This window comes from Leptidea sinapis, chromosome 3 (assembly GCF_905404315.1).
Source record: "Leptidea sinapis chromosome 3, ilLepSina1.1, whole genome shotgun sequence".
NCBI lineage: Eukaryota > Metazoa > Arthropoda > Insecta > Lepidoptera > Pieridae > Leptidea > Leptidea sinapis.
Window position 1 is genome coordinate 11,366,324 of NC_066267.1, and position 19,337 is coordinate 11,385,660.

The 19,337-nt window shown below is 41.2% G+C and overlaps 1 protein-coding gene across 5 annotated transcripts in view; it reads right to left on the reverse strand.

The window, feature by feature from the left end:
• Positions 1 to 19,337, reverse strand: part of LOC126979107 (formin-like protein) — a 96,941-nt gene that overhangs the window by 9,901 nt on the left and 67,703 nt on the right. For 4 of the 5 annotated variants that reach the window (XM_050828331.1, XM_050828321.1, XM_050828347.1 and 1 more), the window contains exons 3-16: positions 19,063 to 19,142; positions 18,479 to 18,618; positions 17,060 to 17,286; positions 16,067 to 16,234; positions 15,334 to 15,414; positions 14,354 to 14,497; positions 12,304 to 12,420; positions 10,751 to 10,879; positions 10,214 to 10,325; positions 9,567 to 9,928; positions 6,604 to 6,808; positions 5,038 to 5,610; positions 4,396 to 4,574; positions 731 to 832 (exon numbers count right to left, since the gene is read on the reverse strand). In XM_050828331.1, coding sequence (XP_050684288.1) covers positions 731 to 832; positions 4,396 to 4,574; positions 5,038 to 5,610; positions 6,604 to 6,808; positions 9,567 to 9,928; positions 10,214 to 10,325; positions 10,751 to 10,879; positions 12,304 to 12,420; positions 14,354 to 14,497; positions 15,334 to 15,414; positions 16,067 to 16,234; positions 17,060 to 17,286; positions 18,479 to 18,618; positions 19,063 to 19,142 — 2,619 coding nt within the window. The remainder of the gene's footprint in view (positions 1 to 730; positions 833 to 4,395; positions 4,575 to 5,037; positions 5,611 to 6,603; positions 6,809 to 9,566; positions 9,929 to 10,213; positions 10,326 to 10,750; positions 10,880 to 12,303; positions 12,421 to 14,353; positions 14,498 to 15,333; positions 15,415 to 16,066; positions 16,235 to 17,059; positions 17,287 to 18,478; positions 18,619 to 19,062; positions 19,143 to 19,337) is intronic. The other variant, XM_050828328.1, reaches the window with a different exon arrangement.

The window sequence follows — 19,337 nt, forward strand, 5'->3', positions numbered from 1 at the left end:
TGCCACTTCAGTTCCGCAATCATTTGGGATATGTCGGTGACTTTGGATCTCCATTGCCTCTAAGCGACCATGAGCTTTCTCATGGGCATTTCTCGTAAAAATGACGTCTACCGCGAGCCTATTTTGCGTACGAACAGCCTGGGATGAAGCAATTGACAACCCAGTGCCAATTGGTAAATTTTAAACAAAACCATTGAATTAGTTTCGCAGGTGTGTGTTGATTTCCTCACGATGTTTACTTTTATTATAAAAGGCTTCGAATAAACGTAGATATAATATAGAATTCGGAGAACCGTAAACATTTTGAAACGTGGCGGGTGAGGATCGGACTGGTGTCTCTCGAATGAAAATCAACGGCTTGCCTTTTCGTCACCAACACTACATTTATTTGACCGTTCGATAGATGTTACTGAATTGATTGAGAAGATAATCTTTAAACTATTAATTGCTTTTAATTATGTATAATATATGCAGATACAATCACATGTGTCTTCCAGAGGAGTTGTCAAATATGAAAGCCTTTCGGCATTTCCGTCTGTGATCGTTGGTAGGCTTTGCTTTTGCTGCCCAGTCAGTACATTCCATATTTAACGCGAAATACACTTTTACCAACATAACCCTGACATCCACTCTGTAATAATGTGGACTACACTAATTTCGTCCGTCTAAAATATCAAATCTACAAGATCAAACCAACTCGACAAATGTGTATATTATGTTGGGCATTTACCTTAAATGCTCTCGTAAATCTGACAAGAAGCGAGAAGAAGGTGTTAGCGTCACAACTGCGCGGCGCCTCACCGAAGTATTCGACACACGATGCGAACGAATCCTGGAAATAAATAATATTCCATACATTTCGGAGTAAATGTGACATATATATACATATATATATACATATATATACATACACATACACACACATATATACATACAAAGTTTGTGATTTTTATTCAAAATTACCAGCGTCTCATTAGTAAAGTCACCGGTTAATTTGTTTGACCTTTAGACGGCCTTGGTCTATCCAACATCAAAATATTAAATATGTCTGACAATATGTATTTATTATTCATTTTTATTTACCTTGTCTTACAATCTATGTTTTAAGTTTACTACGATAAATATCTTCTTAATACTTTTTTATAAATATTCTTTTCTTAACACTTTTCATTTACTAATATTTGTAGAGCTACTGCAGCTATTATTGATTTAAGCAACATATATATGTACGAGAAGCTTAATTATAACGGAAAAACTAAAACAAAAGTGAATTCATAAAAAGACAATTTCAAAAATAAGTACCCCGTTTCTCTTCCCCGCAGTGCAGCCCCCAACCAACTATGATTGCACAGCTTATCTACGGTGTTGGATAGGAAGTCCCTGATCACGTGCGAGCGTGCGAATATTGGTATTATTCCTCCGACTCACTCTCTTTCCGCTCCATCTGTGTACTAACCGTGAATGTTTAGTCTCGTGCCGTAGCCGGCGCAGCTTATCTGCGGCGTTGGCGAGGAAGTCCCTGAGCACGTGCGCGTGTGACGCACGGTGCGAGTCCCTCGCCTCACTCTCTCGCCGCAGCGGCCCACCCAACTGTGTACTGACCTGTGCATGTTTAGTCTCGTGCCGTAGCCGGCGCAGCTTATCTGCGGCGTTGGCGAGGAAGTCCCTGAGCACGTGCGCGTGTGACGCACGGTGCGAGTCCCTCGCCTCACTCTCTCGCCGCAGCGGCCCACCCAACTGTGTACTGACCTGTGCATGTTTAGTCTCGTGCCGTAGCCGGCGCAGCTTATCTGCGGCGTTGGCGAGGAAGTCCCTGAGCACGTGCGCGTGTGACGCACGGTGCGAGTCCCTCGCCTCACTCTCTCGCCGCAGCGGCCCACCCAACTGTGTACTGACCTGTGCATGTTTAGTCTCGTGCCGTAGCCGGCGCAGCTTATCTGCGGCGTTGGCGAGGAAGTCCCTGAGCACGTGCGCGTGTGACGCACGGTGCGAGTCCCTCGCCTCACTCTCTCGCCGCAGCGGCCCACCCAACTGTGTACTGACCTGTGCATGTTTAGTCTCGTGCCGTAGCCGGCGCAGCTTATCTGCGGCGTTGGCGAGGAAGTCCCTGAGCACGTGCGCGTGTGACGCACGGTGCGAGTCCCTCGCCTCACTCTCTCGCCGCAGCGGCCCACCCAACTGTGTACTGACCTGTGCATGTTTAGTCTCGTGCCGTAGCCGGCGCAGCTTATCTGCGGCGTTGGCGAGGAAGTCCCTGAGCACGTGCGCGTGTGACGCACGGTGCGAGTCCCTCGCCTCACTCTCTCGCCGCAGCGGCCCACCCAACTGTGTACTGACCTGTGCATGTTTAGTCTCGTGCCGTAGCCGGCGCAGCTTATCTGCGGCGTTGGCGAGGAAGTCCCTGAGCACGTGCGCGTGTGACGCACGGTGCGAGTCCCTCGCCTCACTCTCTCGCCGCAGCGGCCCACCCAACTGTGTACTGACCTGTGCATGTTTAGTCTCGTGCCGTAGCCGGCGCAGCTTATCTGCGGCGTTGGCGAGGAAGTCCCTGAGCACGTGCGCGTGTGACGCACGGTGCGAGTCCCTCGCCTCACTCTCTCGCCGCAGCGGCCCACCCAACTGTGTACTGACCTGTGCATGTTTAGTCTCGTGCCGTAGCCGGCGCAGCTTATCTGCGGCGTTGGCGAGGAAGTCCCTGAGCACGTGCGCGTGTGACGCACGGTGCGAGTCCCTCGCCTCACTCTCTCGCCGCAGCGGCCCACCCAACTGTGTACTGACCTGTGCATGTTTAGTCTCGTGCCGTAGCCGGCGCAGCTTATCTGCGGCGTTGGCGAGGAAGTCCCTGAGCACGTGCGCGTGTGACGCACGGTGCGAGTCCCTCGCCTCACTCTCTCGCCGCAGCGGCCCACCCAACTGTGTACTGACCTGTGCATGTTTAGTCTCGTGCCGTAGCCGGCGCAGCTTATCTGCGGCGTTGGCGAGGAAGTCCCTGAGCACGTGCGCGTGTGACGCACGGTGCGAGTCCCTCGCCTCACTCTCTCGCCGCAGCGGCCCACCCAACTGTGTACTGACCTGTGCATGTTTAGTCTCGTGCCGTAGCCGGCGCAGCTTATCTGCGGCGTTGGCGAGGAAGTCCCTGAGCACGTGCGCGTGTGACGCACGGTGCGAGTCCCTCGCCTCACTCTCTCGCCGCAGCGGCCCACCCAACTGTGTACTGACCTGTGCATGTTTAGTCTCGTGCCGTAGCCGGCGCAGCTTATCTGCGGCGTTGGCGAGGAAGTCCCTGAGCACGTGCGCGTGTGACGCACGGTGCGAGTCCCTCGCCTCACTCTCTCGCCGCAGCGGCCCACCCAACTGTGTACTGACCTGTGCATGTTTAGTCTCGTGCCGTAGCCGGCGCAGCTTATCTGCGGCGTTGGCGAGGAAGTCCCTGAGCACGTGCGCGTGTGACGCACGGTGCGAGTCCCTCGCCTCACTCTCTCGCCGCAGCGGCCCACCCAACTGTGTACTGACCTGTGCATGTTTAGTCTCGTGCCGTAGCCGGCGCAGCTTATCTGCGGCGTTGGCGAGGAAGTCCCTGAGCACGTGCGCGTGTGACGCACGGTGCGAGTCCCTCGCCTCACTCTCTCGCCGCAGCGGCCCACCCAACTGTGTACTGACCTGTGCATGTTTAGTCTCGTGCCGTAGCCGGCGCAGCTTATCTGCGGCGTTGGCGAGGAAGTCCCTGAGCACGTGCGCGTGTGACGCACGGTGCGAGTCCCTCGCCTCACTCTCTCGCCGCAGCGGCCCACCCAACTGTGTACTGACCTGTGCATGTTTAGTCTCGTGCCGTAGCCGGCGCAGCTTATCTGCGGCGTTGGCGAGGAAGTCCCTGAGCACGTGCGCGTGTGACGCACGGTGCGAGTCCCTCGCCTCACTCTCTCGCCGCAGCGGCCCACCCAACTGTGTACTGACCTGTGCATGTTTAGTCTCGTGCCGTAGCCGGCGCAGCTTATCTGCGGCGTTGGCGAGGAAGTCCCTGAGCACGTGCGCGTGTGACGCACGGTGCGAGTCCCTCGCCTCACTCTCTCGCCGCAGCGGCCCACCCAACTGTGTACTGACCTGTGCATGTTTAGTCTCGTGCCGTAGCCGGCGCAGCTTATCTGCGGCGTTGGCGAGGAAGTCCCTGAGCACGTGCGCGTGTGACGCACGGTGCGAGTCCCTCGCCTCACTCTCTCGCCGCAGCGGCCCACCCAACTGTGTACTGACCTGTGCATGTTTAGTCTCGTGCCGTAGCCGGCGCAGCTTATCTGCGGCGTTGGCGAGGAAGTCCCTGAGCACGTGCGCGTGTGACGCACGGTGCGAGTCCCTCGCCTCACTCTCTCGCCGCAGCGGCCCACCCAACTGTGTACTGACCTGTGCATGTTTAGTCTCGTGCCGTAGCCGGCGCAGCTTATCTGCGGCGTTGGCGAGGAAGTCCCTGAGCACGTGCGCGTGTGACGCACGGTGCGAGTCCCTCGCCTCACTCTCTCGCCGCACCGCCTCCATACCGCGCTCCAACTCACTTACATCGGCCAATACGTTCTCTAGCGATACTAAAATCAACAAAAATAATAACTAAAAAATATTCAATTCATATAATTCAAAAGCTTAGTTCAATCTTCCTTTTCTCCTTATTCAGTGATTATTATTTTTTTTATTCAAGCACAACTGAAGCAATGAAATGAATTTTGTTGTTTAAAATATCTTTTTATAAATTACCTATTATTTACTTTGCAACAATTTTAGTTTTTATTGAAGGACATTCATTTGATAATCATGTCATGGTGATGGATTACATAGTTCATACACCATCTTGGCTCGTCGACGATATTGTATTTCTCTTAAAAATTTGTTTGATACCCATATCACAAGGTTGCAGAGAAATATAATAGGTCTGCATTGTTTGGGAGTCCGCTTTGTACTGCCATAAAAAGGCAAATGTCTTTACAAATTCAAGTTTGCCACACAAGGCACTCTTATTCATAAAACAATAATGCTTTGCAAAAAACAACTCACCCTGCGCAGCTTTATCTATATAGAGCAACTCTGTATCAAAGTTCATCAACTCCGGGAAGTTCTGTCGGATCGTCGCGACCATGTAGTGCAACAACGACACTCTCTTATCTGTCGCCTTGGTGTCCATCAACGTATCTAGACTCTGCAGTTTGAACCCGTACGCTGGCCCACGTTTGCTGCTATTCAAATAGTTCCCGAATGCCAATATAATCTCGAGAACATTCCTCAGTTTCTGGGAAGACTTCACTGAAGAGGATCCAGAAATAATGGCGTGTATTTGTGGAGTTATCAGGTGAATGTTATCGAAGAAATTGCCCATGTAGCTCATGATAGACAACTTTGCCGAAATTCGCTCGACCTTGCCTAGTTGCATGAGGAACTTGTCTTCCTCGGTTAGTTGGTTGATGTTCTTCTTCTCCGAAAGGTATTCTCTGTAGGCTTTTTGTTCGGCTTCAGAGGGAACCATTCTTTGAACGATTTCTACGCTTTCAAGAGGTAGTTGTTTCAGATCTAAGCTGTTTACGGCTAAGATTACTTTCTCCACTGGTGTGTCGAGTTTTCGCCTTGAGATTGCTGCAATACAAAGAATGATAATTTAAGCCCTGAATAAATAATAGGTACAACGTATGAAAACAAAACTTTTACAGAAATGTGTTTAACGATTCTCACAGCCCTAAGTCAAGTACTTAGGGCAGTGATGGTGTTGATAACCAAAATAATCAGCTAAGGTGGCTTAATGCTCTTTCATGAGAATAAAAGTTAGAATGTGGTGTTAGGCAGGGAGGTTTAGAGTCCGTTATTTTTTAAATATTTATAATAATCACTTGAGCAGTGTCGTAGCCACTGCTACTGCCCCACATCGCTGAAACCTGAATATAACTTATCAAAAGTGAAGTTATGATATTTCGAGCACCCAAATAATAGCCACGAAATTGGCCTCACTTATATCTTGGAAATTAAAAACTAAAGATTGATAATAAGTTTAAATATTTAGGTCACTTCCTTTCGAATGACTTAATTATGAGATAACTATCATATAGAGCAAGAGCGTAGAGAGCTGTCAGTGAGGAGAAATATCCTCACCCGCAGGTTTTCTCGAAGCACAAATAATGTTAAAGTGTTATTATTCAAAGCATTCTGGGGTCTTTTAACTCGAGCGGCTTGTGGACGTCGTATTCGCACCGGGCTTATAGCGTTCTACGTGTTAAGTATAATAATGCCTTTAGGAGGCTGTTAGTGCTGCCGTGACGTTGTAGTGCTTCTGGAATGCTGTCAGAGCTGACTGCTCCTTCCAGAAACAATGGATACAGGTAGCTCTAGGCTTATATTTTTTTTTGTTTATTATACTAATACAGTTCATAATAAATATTGTTAGTACTATATATGGAGGTTTCTCTGAAGCTTTTCTTCTTTTCTTCGCTTTAGAAGATCGGCGACGCTCTTGTGATTCCTCTGGACAAGAGAGTATGGGCTACGTTGATCACATACCATCAGGAAACCCATAAGTCCTCCATAAAAAAAATCTTAGTAACTATAAACCAGTTGAGTGATCGCAGTAGTTATTACCGATGTTACGCAGCCGCGTGTGCTCCAGAAGCGACACTGTGTCGGGCTTGCGGAATCTCTTGCTGGGGAAAGTTGAGAGCGCGTCGTCCGCAGACGGAAGCGCGGCGCACGCCGACCCGATACGGAACTTCTCCTCGAACTCCGCGAAGTTGATGCGCCGCCGCGGCCGCTCTTCGTCCAGTTCGTTGAAGATAGTGCCTCGTACCTGATACAGATACAAACAATCAAAATTAAAAAATACGAACACAGATTCTACTCAATACTGGCTGGCTGACACGATTAAAATTAAAAATGATTCACAGACATCATTCGGTATGCCATTTTGAGATTAACGTTACGTGTTAATTTTACCTTACTTTTTGAAACTTTGGTTTCAAAAAGAAAAATAGAGAGCAGTATTAAGTTCGTGGTGGCAACAGGGACGGAACCTTGTCATATTAAAGCCTGCGTGACGTCAGCACTCAGCAGTCACTATGACGTCAATAATATGTAAGGTCTGTCTCTCTTTGAACCTGAGAGGATTATTTAGTGTGCTGAGTACTTATTTATTTATTTATTGCTCAAACAGGGTGAGCACCAATACAATTCCTTAATAACTAACATAGATATTCCTATTGAAGTGACACCCCAATTATGGGTGCAAATCGAGAGCAATTAACAAACGAACACAAACAAAGCATTACTTACGTTTTAGCAAGTTAATAACGATATAAAAAAAATATAAGTATTTCAAAAATTTAAATTAATTAAAACGTGTGAGAAATATATTAAATTCGACCTAGGGAATAAGAGCTCGTCAAATAAATAATTGTTAGTACATTAGTGACTAAATTACAAAATAAGACATATTACACTTATTTGCGAATGCTAGTTCATAACAGAGTGTGAGGACATAACAGAGTGCTGTATTTTTCTTTTGAAGCTGTGGATGTGATCAGAGAAGATATCAATCGCTTGGTGTCTTATCGATAGCCCACCCCCTTAATATGATTATCATCGCCATTGACAGTGCAGTTATGAACAGCGTTTTAAGTACTTGTGATTCTGTTCAAAGGAGAATGGACCGTGCTGAACTCGTTATAAATGGAGTGTATTTCTTGGACCTAGGCAGTCTTCTTGGAACAAAAAAGTTTAATTTTGAAATTAGATAACCACTGTCGATTGTGCCATTGACAAGTTTGTACAAAAATACAGCATTATGCATTTTTCTGCGGTTATTTAAGGAAACTAAACCGAAGCATCGCAAACGGTCTTTATAGTTTAGGAGTTTCTTGGCCAAATTACAAGAATAATATAGGTGCCATAAAAATCTCTTTTGTACACTCTCCAAGCGTTTATTGAAAACATCATAGTGAGGGTTCCATACGACACTGCAATACTCCAGAGAGCTACGCACTAAACAGTTGCATAATAATATTTTAGTTCTGGATAACTTTAACGCCCTGCTGCTTCTTATGACAAATCCAAGAGTCTTGAAGTTTCTCTTTACAATGTTGTCAATATGTACATTGAATCTCAGCTTACAGTCAATGGTTGGGAGTCACCATATGATCAACCTCAGTCAACGGTGCGCAGTTGATATAGTATGACCTGGGTATTTTTGTTTTCTTTCTTGTGAAGCTTATAACATAACATTTCTGATTATTTAGGGACATGCCATTTATACTACACCATCTGCTCAATCTATCCAAATCTCTCTGTAGTAAAACACAGTCATCAGACGAGTTAACCGGTCTGACAAATTTTAGGTCATCCGCAAACATATAAAATTTTTAAAGCAAGTTCCAATATCATTTATAAATATATTGAAGAGCAAGGGCCCAAGATGAGAGCCCTGCGGTACCCCAGACACGGCTGTAAAACATTTAGAGGAATGCACAGCTAGATAGTTTTTTTACTTTAGATTTTCGATCCACTAAGTATGACCTAAACCAGTTTAACAGAATACCGGACAACCCACAGGACGAAAGTTTCTTCAGAAGGGACTCGTGATGTATTCTGTCAAAAGCCTTGCTGAAGTCAGTATATATAGCGTCTGTACAGCCGCCATGGTCCACTTCCCCAATAACGTCTTCGACAAAAGATAACAGATTAGATACAGTGAATCTAGACTTTACAAAACCATGTTGTTCTAGGACAATCAACTGTTTGAAGTGCCAGATAAGTGTGGGATAAACTAGCTTTTCGAAAACTTTAGTAAAAATGGGTATGAGAGAAATGGTTCTATAATTTGTTGCTCTTGTAGCATCACCACTTTTATATAACGGCAGGATAAGAGACGTTTTAAATGTCGTTGGGAATACTCCAGTTTCCAAGGATTTGTTGAAAATAATGGAGAGTAGCCAAGCCAAACCACTGACACATTTTACTACACACAAAAATGGACGGTATTCCATCAGATCCGGCACGCTTACCAGAGTCAAGTCTTTTTAATACTCTATATACTTGATTCTTAGTAACAGATATTGACGCCAATAAATTTGAGGTGAGAGGTGTATTAGGCTCAACGAAAGTAGGTAATTGGCCTCTCTTGTAAACTGATGAGAACTGAGTGGCAAAGAGATCACAAATTTCAGGTTCATTTTTTGCAGTGCTGTCATTTAAAGTAATTTGAGCGGGAAAATTAATATTTCCTCCTCTCTTAGATTTAACAAAGTTCCAGAATAACTTGGGATTAGAGGACAGGGAACATTCTAAGTTCTTTAAGTACTTTGCGTAATTAGTTTTATGAAGTTGATCATAACATTCACGTAACATTTTAAACGTAACTAGATCTCTAGGGTTATTGTATTTTCGATATTTTATATTTTTCTTTTATAGTTCTTATAAGTGCAGTGGAGAACCATAAGATACTTACTGCTGCGGGGTCGGCTTTTTGGTACCTACATATTTAGATATCAGAAATCTCAGACCATTATAGAATACTTCTACCATGTCATCAACGTACTTAATAATAGTCTCACCTGATTCGGTTTCAGAGCGATCCAATTCAACGTGGGCAGCTTATATTTGGTGTCCACCTTCCGCTTGATGGTCATGGCATCGGTATGATGTGGCGGCGGCAGCATGCCGGGCGCGGGCGGGGCTGGTGGCGGGGCGGGCGGCTGGACGGACAGCGGGGGAGGGGGAGGAGGAGGGGGCAGCGGGGCCGGCGGCGGGGGTGGGGCGGGGGCAGAGCTGCCGTTGAGGAGGGCCGCGGGGGGCGGCGGCGGAGGCGGCGGGGACGGCGACATGTGACCGTTGGTGATGGAGGCGGGGCCGTTGGTGACGATGGTGGGCCCGTTGCCAGTTCCGTTGCAAAGCGCGTGGCTCGAGATCGCACCCACTGCGACAATTGTGTACAATACAATGCTGTTGTGTGTTAAAGCGGAGTAATTAACGTATATATTATTTATTTAGTTGTATGCGGTCTCTATTGAACAAGAGTCAGTGTATGCCATAGTATAATGTGTGAAGCACAAACTATCGTATTTTATGTTTTACTACATATTCATACAATATCGCTTGCGAACAAGTGTACATATAGTTCACGGTCCATTAATTGCCTCGTTCCTGACATTCTTTTTAATTTTTTTGTCACCCACTTAACATATATTAACACAGCACTCACTGGAAGATCCTCTGGGCAGCGACTTGGTAAGTGATTCGAGCTCCTGCACCTTGGACTCCAACATGGACTGCCGGTTGCGGGAGTCCTGCTGTGCTCGTCGTAGTGTCGAAACCTGATACAATACAATACTTCATTTAACAGACTGGCACTACCTCGGAGAACGTGACCTCATTACAAAGCTGTTGGAACCATTTTGTAACGCATAAAAATAAAATTCCAGTTTTTTTTTTGCTTTTTGTCCATTGTGTCGCCTTCATAAAATATTCAAGTCTTTTGTAATGACGTGTACTATAGGTTTCAAATAAACATTTCTTTCGTCTTTCTTCACTTTCAACAATCAATAAACAATAAACTTTTCTCACAATAAATTATTACATTAACATCATAACCGTATTGCCCGTATAGTGCAATAGTTTTTGTTTGGTCCTTCGAGTCGGATGAAACTTAGTAAAGTTTAAAATAATCATACATAATATGTAACACATTATAGGGGTTTATTATCTTAATTGACTAGGTATTACAATTAATGTTGGTTACCTCTTCGACCACCTGTCTTCTTGCCTCAGCCAGCTGGTCCCTCTCCTGTCGAACTTGCGCCAGCTCTGACTCCAGTGTCGCCAGTTTCGCTATTGCATCTCTTTCTAACGCGGCCAACCTTTCGTGAGCCTGTACATCAATATTTCGATTATCAGTTGCAGAAATTTATGGAAAAATGATGAGCAAAGTATTCCAGCTTAGGGCTCCTGTTAAAAAATGTAAGTCCATGAAAATAATAATAAAAAACATGAATAATTCATTAAATCTCTAGAGAATGTGGTTAATAGTTATTTGTAATAAGGGGTATTAAAACACGAATGATAATAGTATCATATGAGTGTTTTAATACCTAATTATCAACAGTTGCATACAAGATTAAATCTACACCCAGAATATGAATCGTCTAAAAGATTCTGAAACAGTTAGCTTACTGCTAACATTAAAACAGCCAGTCCTAGTAGTAACCTTATATCATCCATTGCTGATTATATACAAATAAACTAAGTATTAATGAAAGAATTATTTATTTTAGTACTAATTTACATTATGTATAGTGCAATTATTAAAATTCACTTGAATATTATGTTCTTTTGCAGCGTTTAAAATATCTAGTGGTGTGCTGACAAAACTTGAAACGCTCATTTTTGTAAACAAAACAATAAAATATCGAAGAAAAATGGCGGGGATTCGAATAACCGAAGTATTTTTTTACGGTGCGCCACGTTCTGGTAGTGTGGAACGCGCGTAAACGTAATTGTTTTTTAAATTCATACAGATACCACGCATCGAGCAATGGGAATGTGGCTGTCTGTTGAAGCTCTTTGCGCATGAAGGGATCGAAAAAAAACAAAGGAGTGTTGTTATAAAATTCAGTACAACATTACAACACTCGTTTGGATGATGTAATAGGTAATAAAGTAGGTTATTAGGACATTGGGTGTTTCAATGTTGGCAATAGGCTAACTGTTACAGAATCTTAAATAGAGGATTTAAAGCATGGGTGTAGATAAAAAAAAAATCAGTATTACGTCTTTCAATCAAAGAGATTAAAATTGTTTTTTCTTGGATTAACGCGAGTGTTACACATTTAAATAAAACACTTTTAAAGGATTAAAACGCGTGTAATTGTAACGGTCTTACATTAGATGATTGCGTGTAAGTTACATTTTTATTTTAGTTAACCCGACGTTTCAAGACCTTTCCAGATCTCGTTTTCAGGTGGACTGCAGATGAAGTGAGTCAAAGATATTATTTGTCATAGTTGTCATTATGAAGTTTAGCGCCATTTATTTCCTCGAAGGTGGTATTTGCTGTACACAGATGGTTTTTGGCAAAATTTACTGACAGTGTCCTCTTCTTTTTTGGTATGTGTAGTAAACGTCGGGTTAACTAAAATAAAAATGTTACTTTTACGCAAACATCTAACGTAAAACCGTTACAATTACACGCGTTTTAATCCTTTAAAAGTGTTTTATTTAAATTAGAATTATTATCTATGAATAAAACTAGCTTAATCAATTAATAGATTTCTATGTAGCAGTGTACAATCTCACATGTCCCAACTCATCCTCCAGCTCGTTGACCTTCTCGAGCGCCGCAGTCTTTGTCTCACTGTCCTCCATGAGTGCGGCCACGTCGAACACGTTGTCCAAATACGCCGATATTTGAACCTGATATCATATTCAGCCTTAAATCCTCGATACATGTTTCTTTTATACGCACTATGCGTCCCGTAATTAAGTCCCATTTCTAATAAAAAGCTACTTATAGGAATAGATTTTCTGAAGAAGCAAAAAGCGTTTAAGCAAAAAGCAATCATATATCGTGAACTATAATGTCAAGAAAATGATAATCTCAAGAAGAATAGATCTCGACTGAGCTCCACCAAATAAACGCTAATTATTATATAAATTTCTAAGACAAACTCTTTATTTTAATGATATCATAATACCCATAAAGAGGTCCTATATAAAAAACTGGATGTCATGAAGAACGGCGCATGTTCTATTACAAGATATACTGTATTGACTTCTAATCGACTAAGAGCCGAGTTCACCAACAGATGTTTAAATAATTAACGACAGTTTAAGGCTTAAACGTCCATTTTTTAATATTTTAGTGTTCATCATGCACTAACCATTGATTAGGTACTTTAACCGGTTGATTAACTGAAACGAAGTAGCACACGTAGGTTAACCATTGATTTGTTTCATGACGTTATAAATTGCGTGACGTGTGAAAATACAAGACGCTTTGAATAACATTTTTGAAGAAGACGATGTATGAGATGACTTTAGTGTTCGCTTCCGTTTTTCTTCCATTTTTACTTTACAAAAGGTAAACAGAGCAATGACAAAATTATTATGCAATAGCTGTTTACTTGTTTCTTTGGCAACGATAACAATGTAAATTATTACATTGCCAGAAACAAATTTGCTAAATTAAAAAGCCGTTCTCGCTATGGACATAAAGTTGACAAAACGAGCATTCCATTTTTCAGCGTTACTATGTTAACCTTCCAATTTTAATGTCATTTAGTTAAAAGCAATTATAACTGAAAATAGAGTATCTTTACAAAGTAATGTTACCACATGCGGTCAGTTGTGACTCATTCTTTCAACAAACGCTGGGTTAGGAAACCGTTGGATAAAAATACATGTTGAAATCGAGCTTAAGGCTGGGTTGCATTTAGCAATAACAAACATGTTAAAGTATCGGTTAAAAGCAAAAGATTTTATGCGCCATTTGACAATTTTCTGATGGACGTGATAACTTTAGCTGTTATCCGTAACCGTCCATTCTTCGCCGGTTAAAGCTATTATATTAACAATAAAAGCTGTTAAACAGCTAAATAGCGACCTGTCAAAAGTTTCAAATAAATATTCTTCTTCACTTTTTAACTTTAACTATGCAAAGGAATACAACGGTGCATCACATTCTACAGTCTATGTTAAAGTCAGCGTCACTGTTAACGTTAAATTAACTGCTAATATAATGCAACCGAGCCTTGTGAATCACTTTGACGTTAAATACCAGTTTTATCTTTCTTTCAATTCAGACTTATAATTCGCTTTGTTCATGCTAAGTTATTCTTGGGTAAATTGTACTTTAAATAAAACATATGTGGTATATTCTTGCGCCAAAACAAAATTTACCATTCTTTTAGAAAATTGGTATAATATTATTGTTTGTACAATAAATACCAAGGGACTGTCCCTGGGTATTACAAGCATAAAACATAACAGAATTTTTCTTTTGGACTGTACATACATACACATCACTCTTTTAGACTGTGCTCTTTTAAAATGTGTGTTAGTGTTCCTAATATATCCAAATAAGTCTTCAGAATCTTTAATAGAGTAAGTCTTCTAAATATAGTATATATTTAGAAGACTTATTGAGTATCACGACTTCACGTGCAGCTTCTAGTAAAATAATATGGACATGCTGTCATAAACTACGCTAGGTTTATAAAATGTAGAATGTTACAAAATTATTTTGTTAATTTACTGCGTGCAAGTTTAATGTTGTGATGTCATATTTGGAAGAGTTATTTGAGTATCATGAGCGGGAGCGGTCAGTGCTCAGTGAAGGTTACAATACCTGCAAGTCCTCGCTCTCACAGTGCCGCAGTCTCTCCAGGTAGTCGTCCAACTTGAGCGCAGTGAACTCGTACTGCAGGTGCACTCTGAAGTTCATGTCCTCGACGGAGTGAACTATTATGTTCACAAACTGCATGCACGCCACCTATGGTAATAAGACAGTAAATCAGATAACTCACTTATATGGCCGAACTGAACTTGAATGAACTTCCTTGCGTGGTATCAAGGGGCGAATACGGCATAAGTTCATGTTTTTTTTACCTATATATCCTTAGTTTAACTTAGTAGAGGTAGACATATCTATCCTTTTACGCTTACTTACTTTTCAATAACCTATCGACATAAGGCATTGGACTATAGCTATATTGGACATAACTATGGATAGATAAGATCTTGTCATTAAACGGAGAGATATACGTAAAGATCTTGTCATTAAACGGAGAGAGAGATACGTTATTGAAAAAGGCCGTAAGAGGATCATAGGCGTTTTTTCATATTGTAACCGGGGCATTTAATTTAGTAGTTATTACAGCTATCAATCGTGAACTAGAACTAGAATTTCGTTCGACAAGCGAACTTTGGCATGCTCAGTATTGCTGTACGGTTCAAAATCATGGTCAATAGGTGGAGCTAAATCTAAAATCACTAAACTGTTAACTAATATAAAATATCAACCAATTTTGCAGCATTATTTTCTTCACCTATCTGAAATTATTTTAACAGATTTCATGTTAAGTTTTTTCTTGGACGTATTGCTTATTAATATTCTGAACTCATATGATCTTCGCTTCACTCACGCCCTTATGAGGGTCTGGGTCGCGGTGTTATAACGTTGTATATGTATGTAAAATTAACTCTGTTTAATATTTGGAAATTGTAATACAATTAAATTTGTAATCAAAATTTATAAACGATGCAGGACTCGAACCCGCGATGTTTTTCTATATAATATGTAGAACAGATAACTTCAAATGAACTCACCATAAACTCAATATGGAAGCTATCATAATTCATGAAGTACTCCATGAGCGTGTGAAATCTCCGCGGCTCTCCAACCACCTCCTGTAAATTATTATGACATAAACACATGAACGAACCAAACATATTCCACAAGTGGAAATTTTAATACTATTTTGAATCAAAATATATGAATTTTAATTTAAGGAAAACAACGCATATAATTATATATATTTTACGACTCAGTTGACCTGCAAAGGCAACAAAAATTACCGCATATGTAATTTAAAAATAACATATTTTTACCCAACTTCCTTTGTAAGAAAGATATATTAGTTTTTACACGTGCCTTAATCCTATAGAAAGCGTTTACTTTATCGCCCCTTATGCCTTATGTTTGACAAATGTAATTTCGGGGTTGTCTGTCAATTGATGAAGCTTGCATCCTATATAACGTCAGAATGCTCACTTCAAAGAAAATCATATAGCCCTTTTTGTAGAATGAATATAGTTTGAATCTGCGTAATCGCACAATAATATATATAATAACTAGCGGAACCGACAGACGTTGTCCTGTAAACACGTGTTAAATTAGAAAAATCGGACACGGATCCACACGTTAGGAGATCACTAACATACCCAGGGCATCGGCTCTTAAATCTGCTTGCTTATTTGATAAGAGATTGACAAATATTGAATACTTGAAAACTGTAATTGCTCTCACCCATCGGATCCTTAAGTTATCTTATATACTTACCTTGAAGTTATCGAACGCCGAAAGTATGATCTGGTGTCCACCCTTGACCAGACATATGGCAGCCAAGAGTTCCAATACCAGAGCCTTGGTCCTCAATGAATGGTGGACGAGAGACAGAGCGATGCTGTTGATTGCTTCCCGGTGTTGTATCACCATGTTGAACCCGTACTGAAATAATCACAATAGCTCAATGCAAACGAGTTTTTACATAAAAGTACGCTTTAAAATATATTGTGTTTGAAAGAATTTCACATAGGAACTTATCCTAACTAAAACTAAATTAATTTAATTTATTTATACATACATTTATACATTTAATTATAATTTAATTTAATACACCTTTTATGCAAACGTTTACCTTTAATACCTAAAAGGTAACACTGAAAATGTTTAGAACTGGCCAGTTCAAAACATTGCTAATGAAAACTTTTTGAATTTAAATTTTAGAACTCTTTGTTGTAAACATTTGTCATTTGTTTTTTTGAATTGGCGGCAAATCTAAAACTCTTGTTACACGTGACAATGAACCTAACGCGAGAAAATTTTCGGTCAATGATTTATTATGACTTTCGTTGTGGGCTTACTCAAACACAAAGCTATGATAGGCTGCGATTAGCATTTCCTAATGAAGCCCCATCTCGTGCCACTATTTACAATTGGTGTAACGAGTATGGACGTAGCAATCTCAATGATGATCCGCGTGAAGGACGTCCTTTAACAGCGACTACTGAAGATAACACCAGTGCTGTGCGACGCATGATAGAGGAAGATAAGAGAGTGACCTATCAGCAGATACGGGCAAGCCTAGGCATTGGTATGAGCCAAGTTCAAAAAATATTACACGAACATTTAGGCGTCAGGAAGCTTTGTACGACCTAATAAAATACTATTAGTTGTATGTTTTAAGTCGGTGCCAAGCCAAATGTAATAGTAGGTACCTACACACTATTTGAAGTCTTTCTTTTATTAGATACTAGGCTGGTGTCCGCTCACCTTGTTATTCATGATGGCTCGCATGCACATGATGCACACGTGTATGTCGTCGGTGGAGGCGCCCATGTTCAGTCTCGCGGCGTGACGCGTCCGTCGCCTGGCGACGGCCGGGCTCCCTCCCACCTCCAGCTCCGAGTCGGCGGAGCGCGCCCGTCGCCGCCACGTCGAGCTCAACGTGCCGCTACCTTCCATGGGCACGCTGCACTCCGACGTTGTGGTATTGGCTGCTAACATTAAAATAACACTTTTTTAAACAATCTATTATGTTTTTAAAGTGATAACCCACTCGCACGGAACGCGAGAGGTCGTGGGTTCGAGTCCCGCATCGTTCATGAAAGTTTCTTTTCAAATTTTATTGGTGTTACACTTTTTTATTTAGGAGGAGAACAAACGAGCATATTTTGGTTTATTGTCCTCCTATCTCATAAAAAACGTCAACGGGTTAGTCAAGTCTTCCCAATCATGATCTCTTGGAAAACTTATTTATTTATTTTTTGTTAAGTATATCTTACAAAAACTAGGTTAGTTTTAGTTTTATTGTTTTATTTTTTTAAATATGTTTGTTCGTATGTTTAACGTGTGGTGCGATATTAGAATACGGCGGCAGTAATCGAGACAAACGTAACCTAATAAAGTGAATTTGAGGATGGTAGGTTAACTTTCAAATATTAGGTATATATGTAAAGAGAATACACTTCTCTTCGTAATTACCAAAAGTTAAGTAAAATAAACGAAACTTAATGTTAGTGAATAGCCGATGTCGATTCTTCATGGAAATAAATTTATAATTATTTTATTTCACAATATTCAAAATGATCTTTAATGTTTATATTTCTAATCACCATGTCCCATTGTCTTTTGTCAGTGTCATTGACACTGACTTATAACGAAGAGAAGTGTATTCTCTTTACATATACCATAATCCATATATATGCAAGCATTTTGCTAGTAGCCTTTTGCCAGTGATTACACAGAAAATGCATTCTTCCGTCAGTTCCAACCTCGTAGCAAAACGAACAACAAATCTCTAATAATTAGCTACCAAAGAACTTTTAAGTGGCTAATAGTAGGTATGTTTAGTAGCACCCTTCGGCTCAGTATTCGTAATGGGCTTTTCCTCGGTGCCTATTGTTGTTTAGTGCGCATTTGGAATAATAAGCTATATCTATTAATGAAAAAACTTGATAGAATTTGAGAAACACAGTTTTGCACATGGTTAACGAACTGCGGTGCTACCTAATTATTTTTCTCTTAAAATCTTTCGCCATATACATATTTCCCTTGAGACGTAATTACTTGTAAATTATGTATTTATTATCAACAAGGATCTGTTACACCAACTTGTACGGCTCATCGGCTCATCGCCTTAAGGGTGAGTACTACTAGTAATATTCGTATTTACAATTTGTCCTCTAATACCTTGGTGAATACCGTCGCTGGACTGGCTTCGAGCAAGTGCTATCCGCTGCTCGTGGCGCATCATGCTCAACCGGAAGCTCAGGTAGTCGATGAGCACGTCCAAGCCCTGGTTCTGTTCGTTGAGAAACTCGCGGACCCATCTGGAATAAATACATACACTTTAAACTCATTGCTAGGAGATTTCGAGAATATTTAAAATGTACTTAGTAATTTATATCATATTAGATACTTCGAAATTGTTATTTGTGAAATTGTGATTTAAGGTGAGAAATTTAATAATGTACCGTAGAATTTTAAATACACAATCATAAATCATTAAGTACTTATAACACTGAAGAAGTTCAGACGCGTTACTCGATTCGTAATAAATATAAGCATAGGAACGAATAGCTTTAAGAACTATACATTTAAATGGTCATTCATAATATGAACGATGACCCATCGTTCAAATATTTTTTTACCTCTACCTATAGGATTATTGGACACTGTAATAGAAATGGAAACGATATAAAATGTTTGCTGCGATAATTAATATAATTTTACTTTCAATTAATAAATGCATAATAAAAGTAATCGCAACATACTCGATGTGGTTCGTTCGCAGTGATATCTCCAAGTCACGCAGCACTTGCGTGGACGTCGACTCGCCGACCATCTTCCGTTTCTGAAACCACAAACATAACATTAGTTACACTGGATCGCGGGAGAACATAACTATGATACGCTTTGAACTATTGACCACAACATCCGTCCTAAAGATTTATGAGAATAATTAATTCCAAGCATTTAGAGTGATTTTCAAAGGCTTGATGTTCTAAATAAATCTAAATAAATATTTTGTTATGTTTTAAGGTGATAA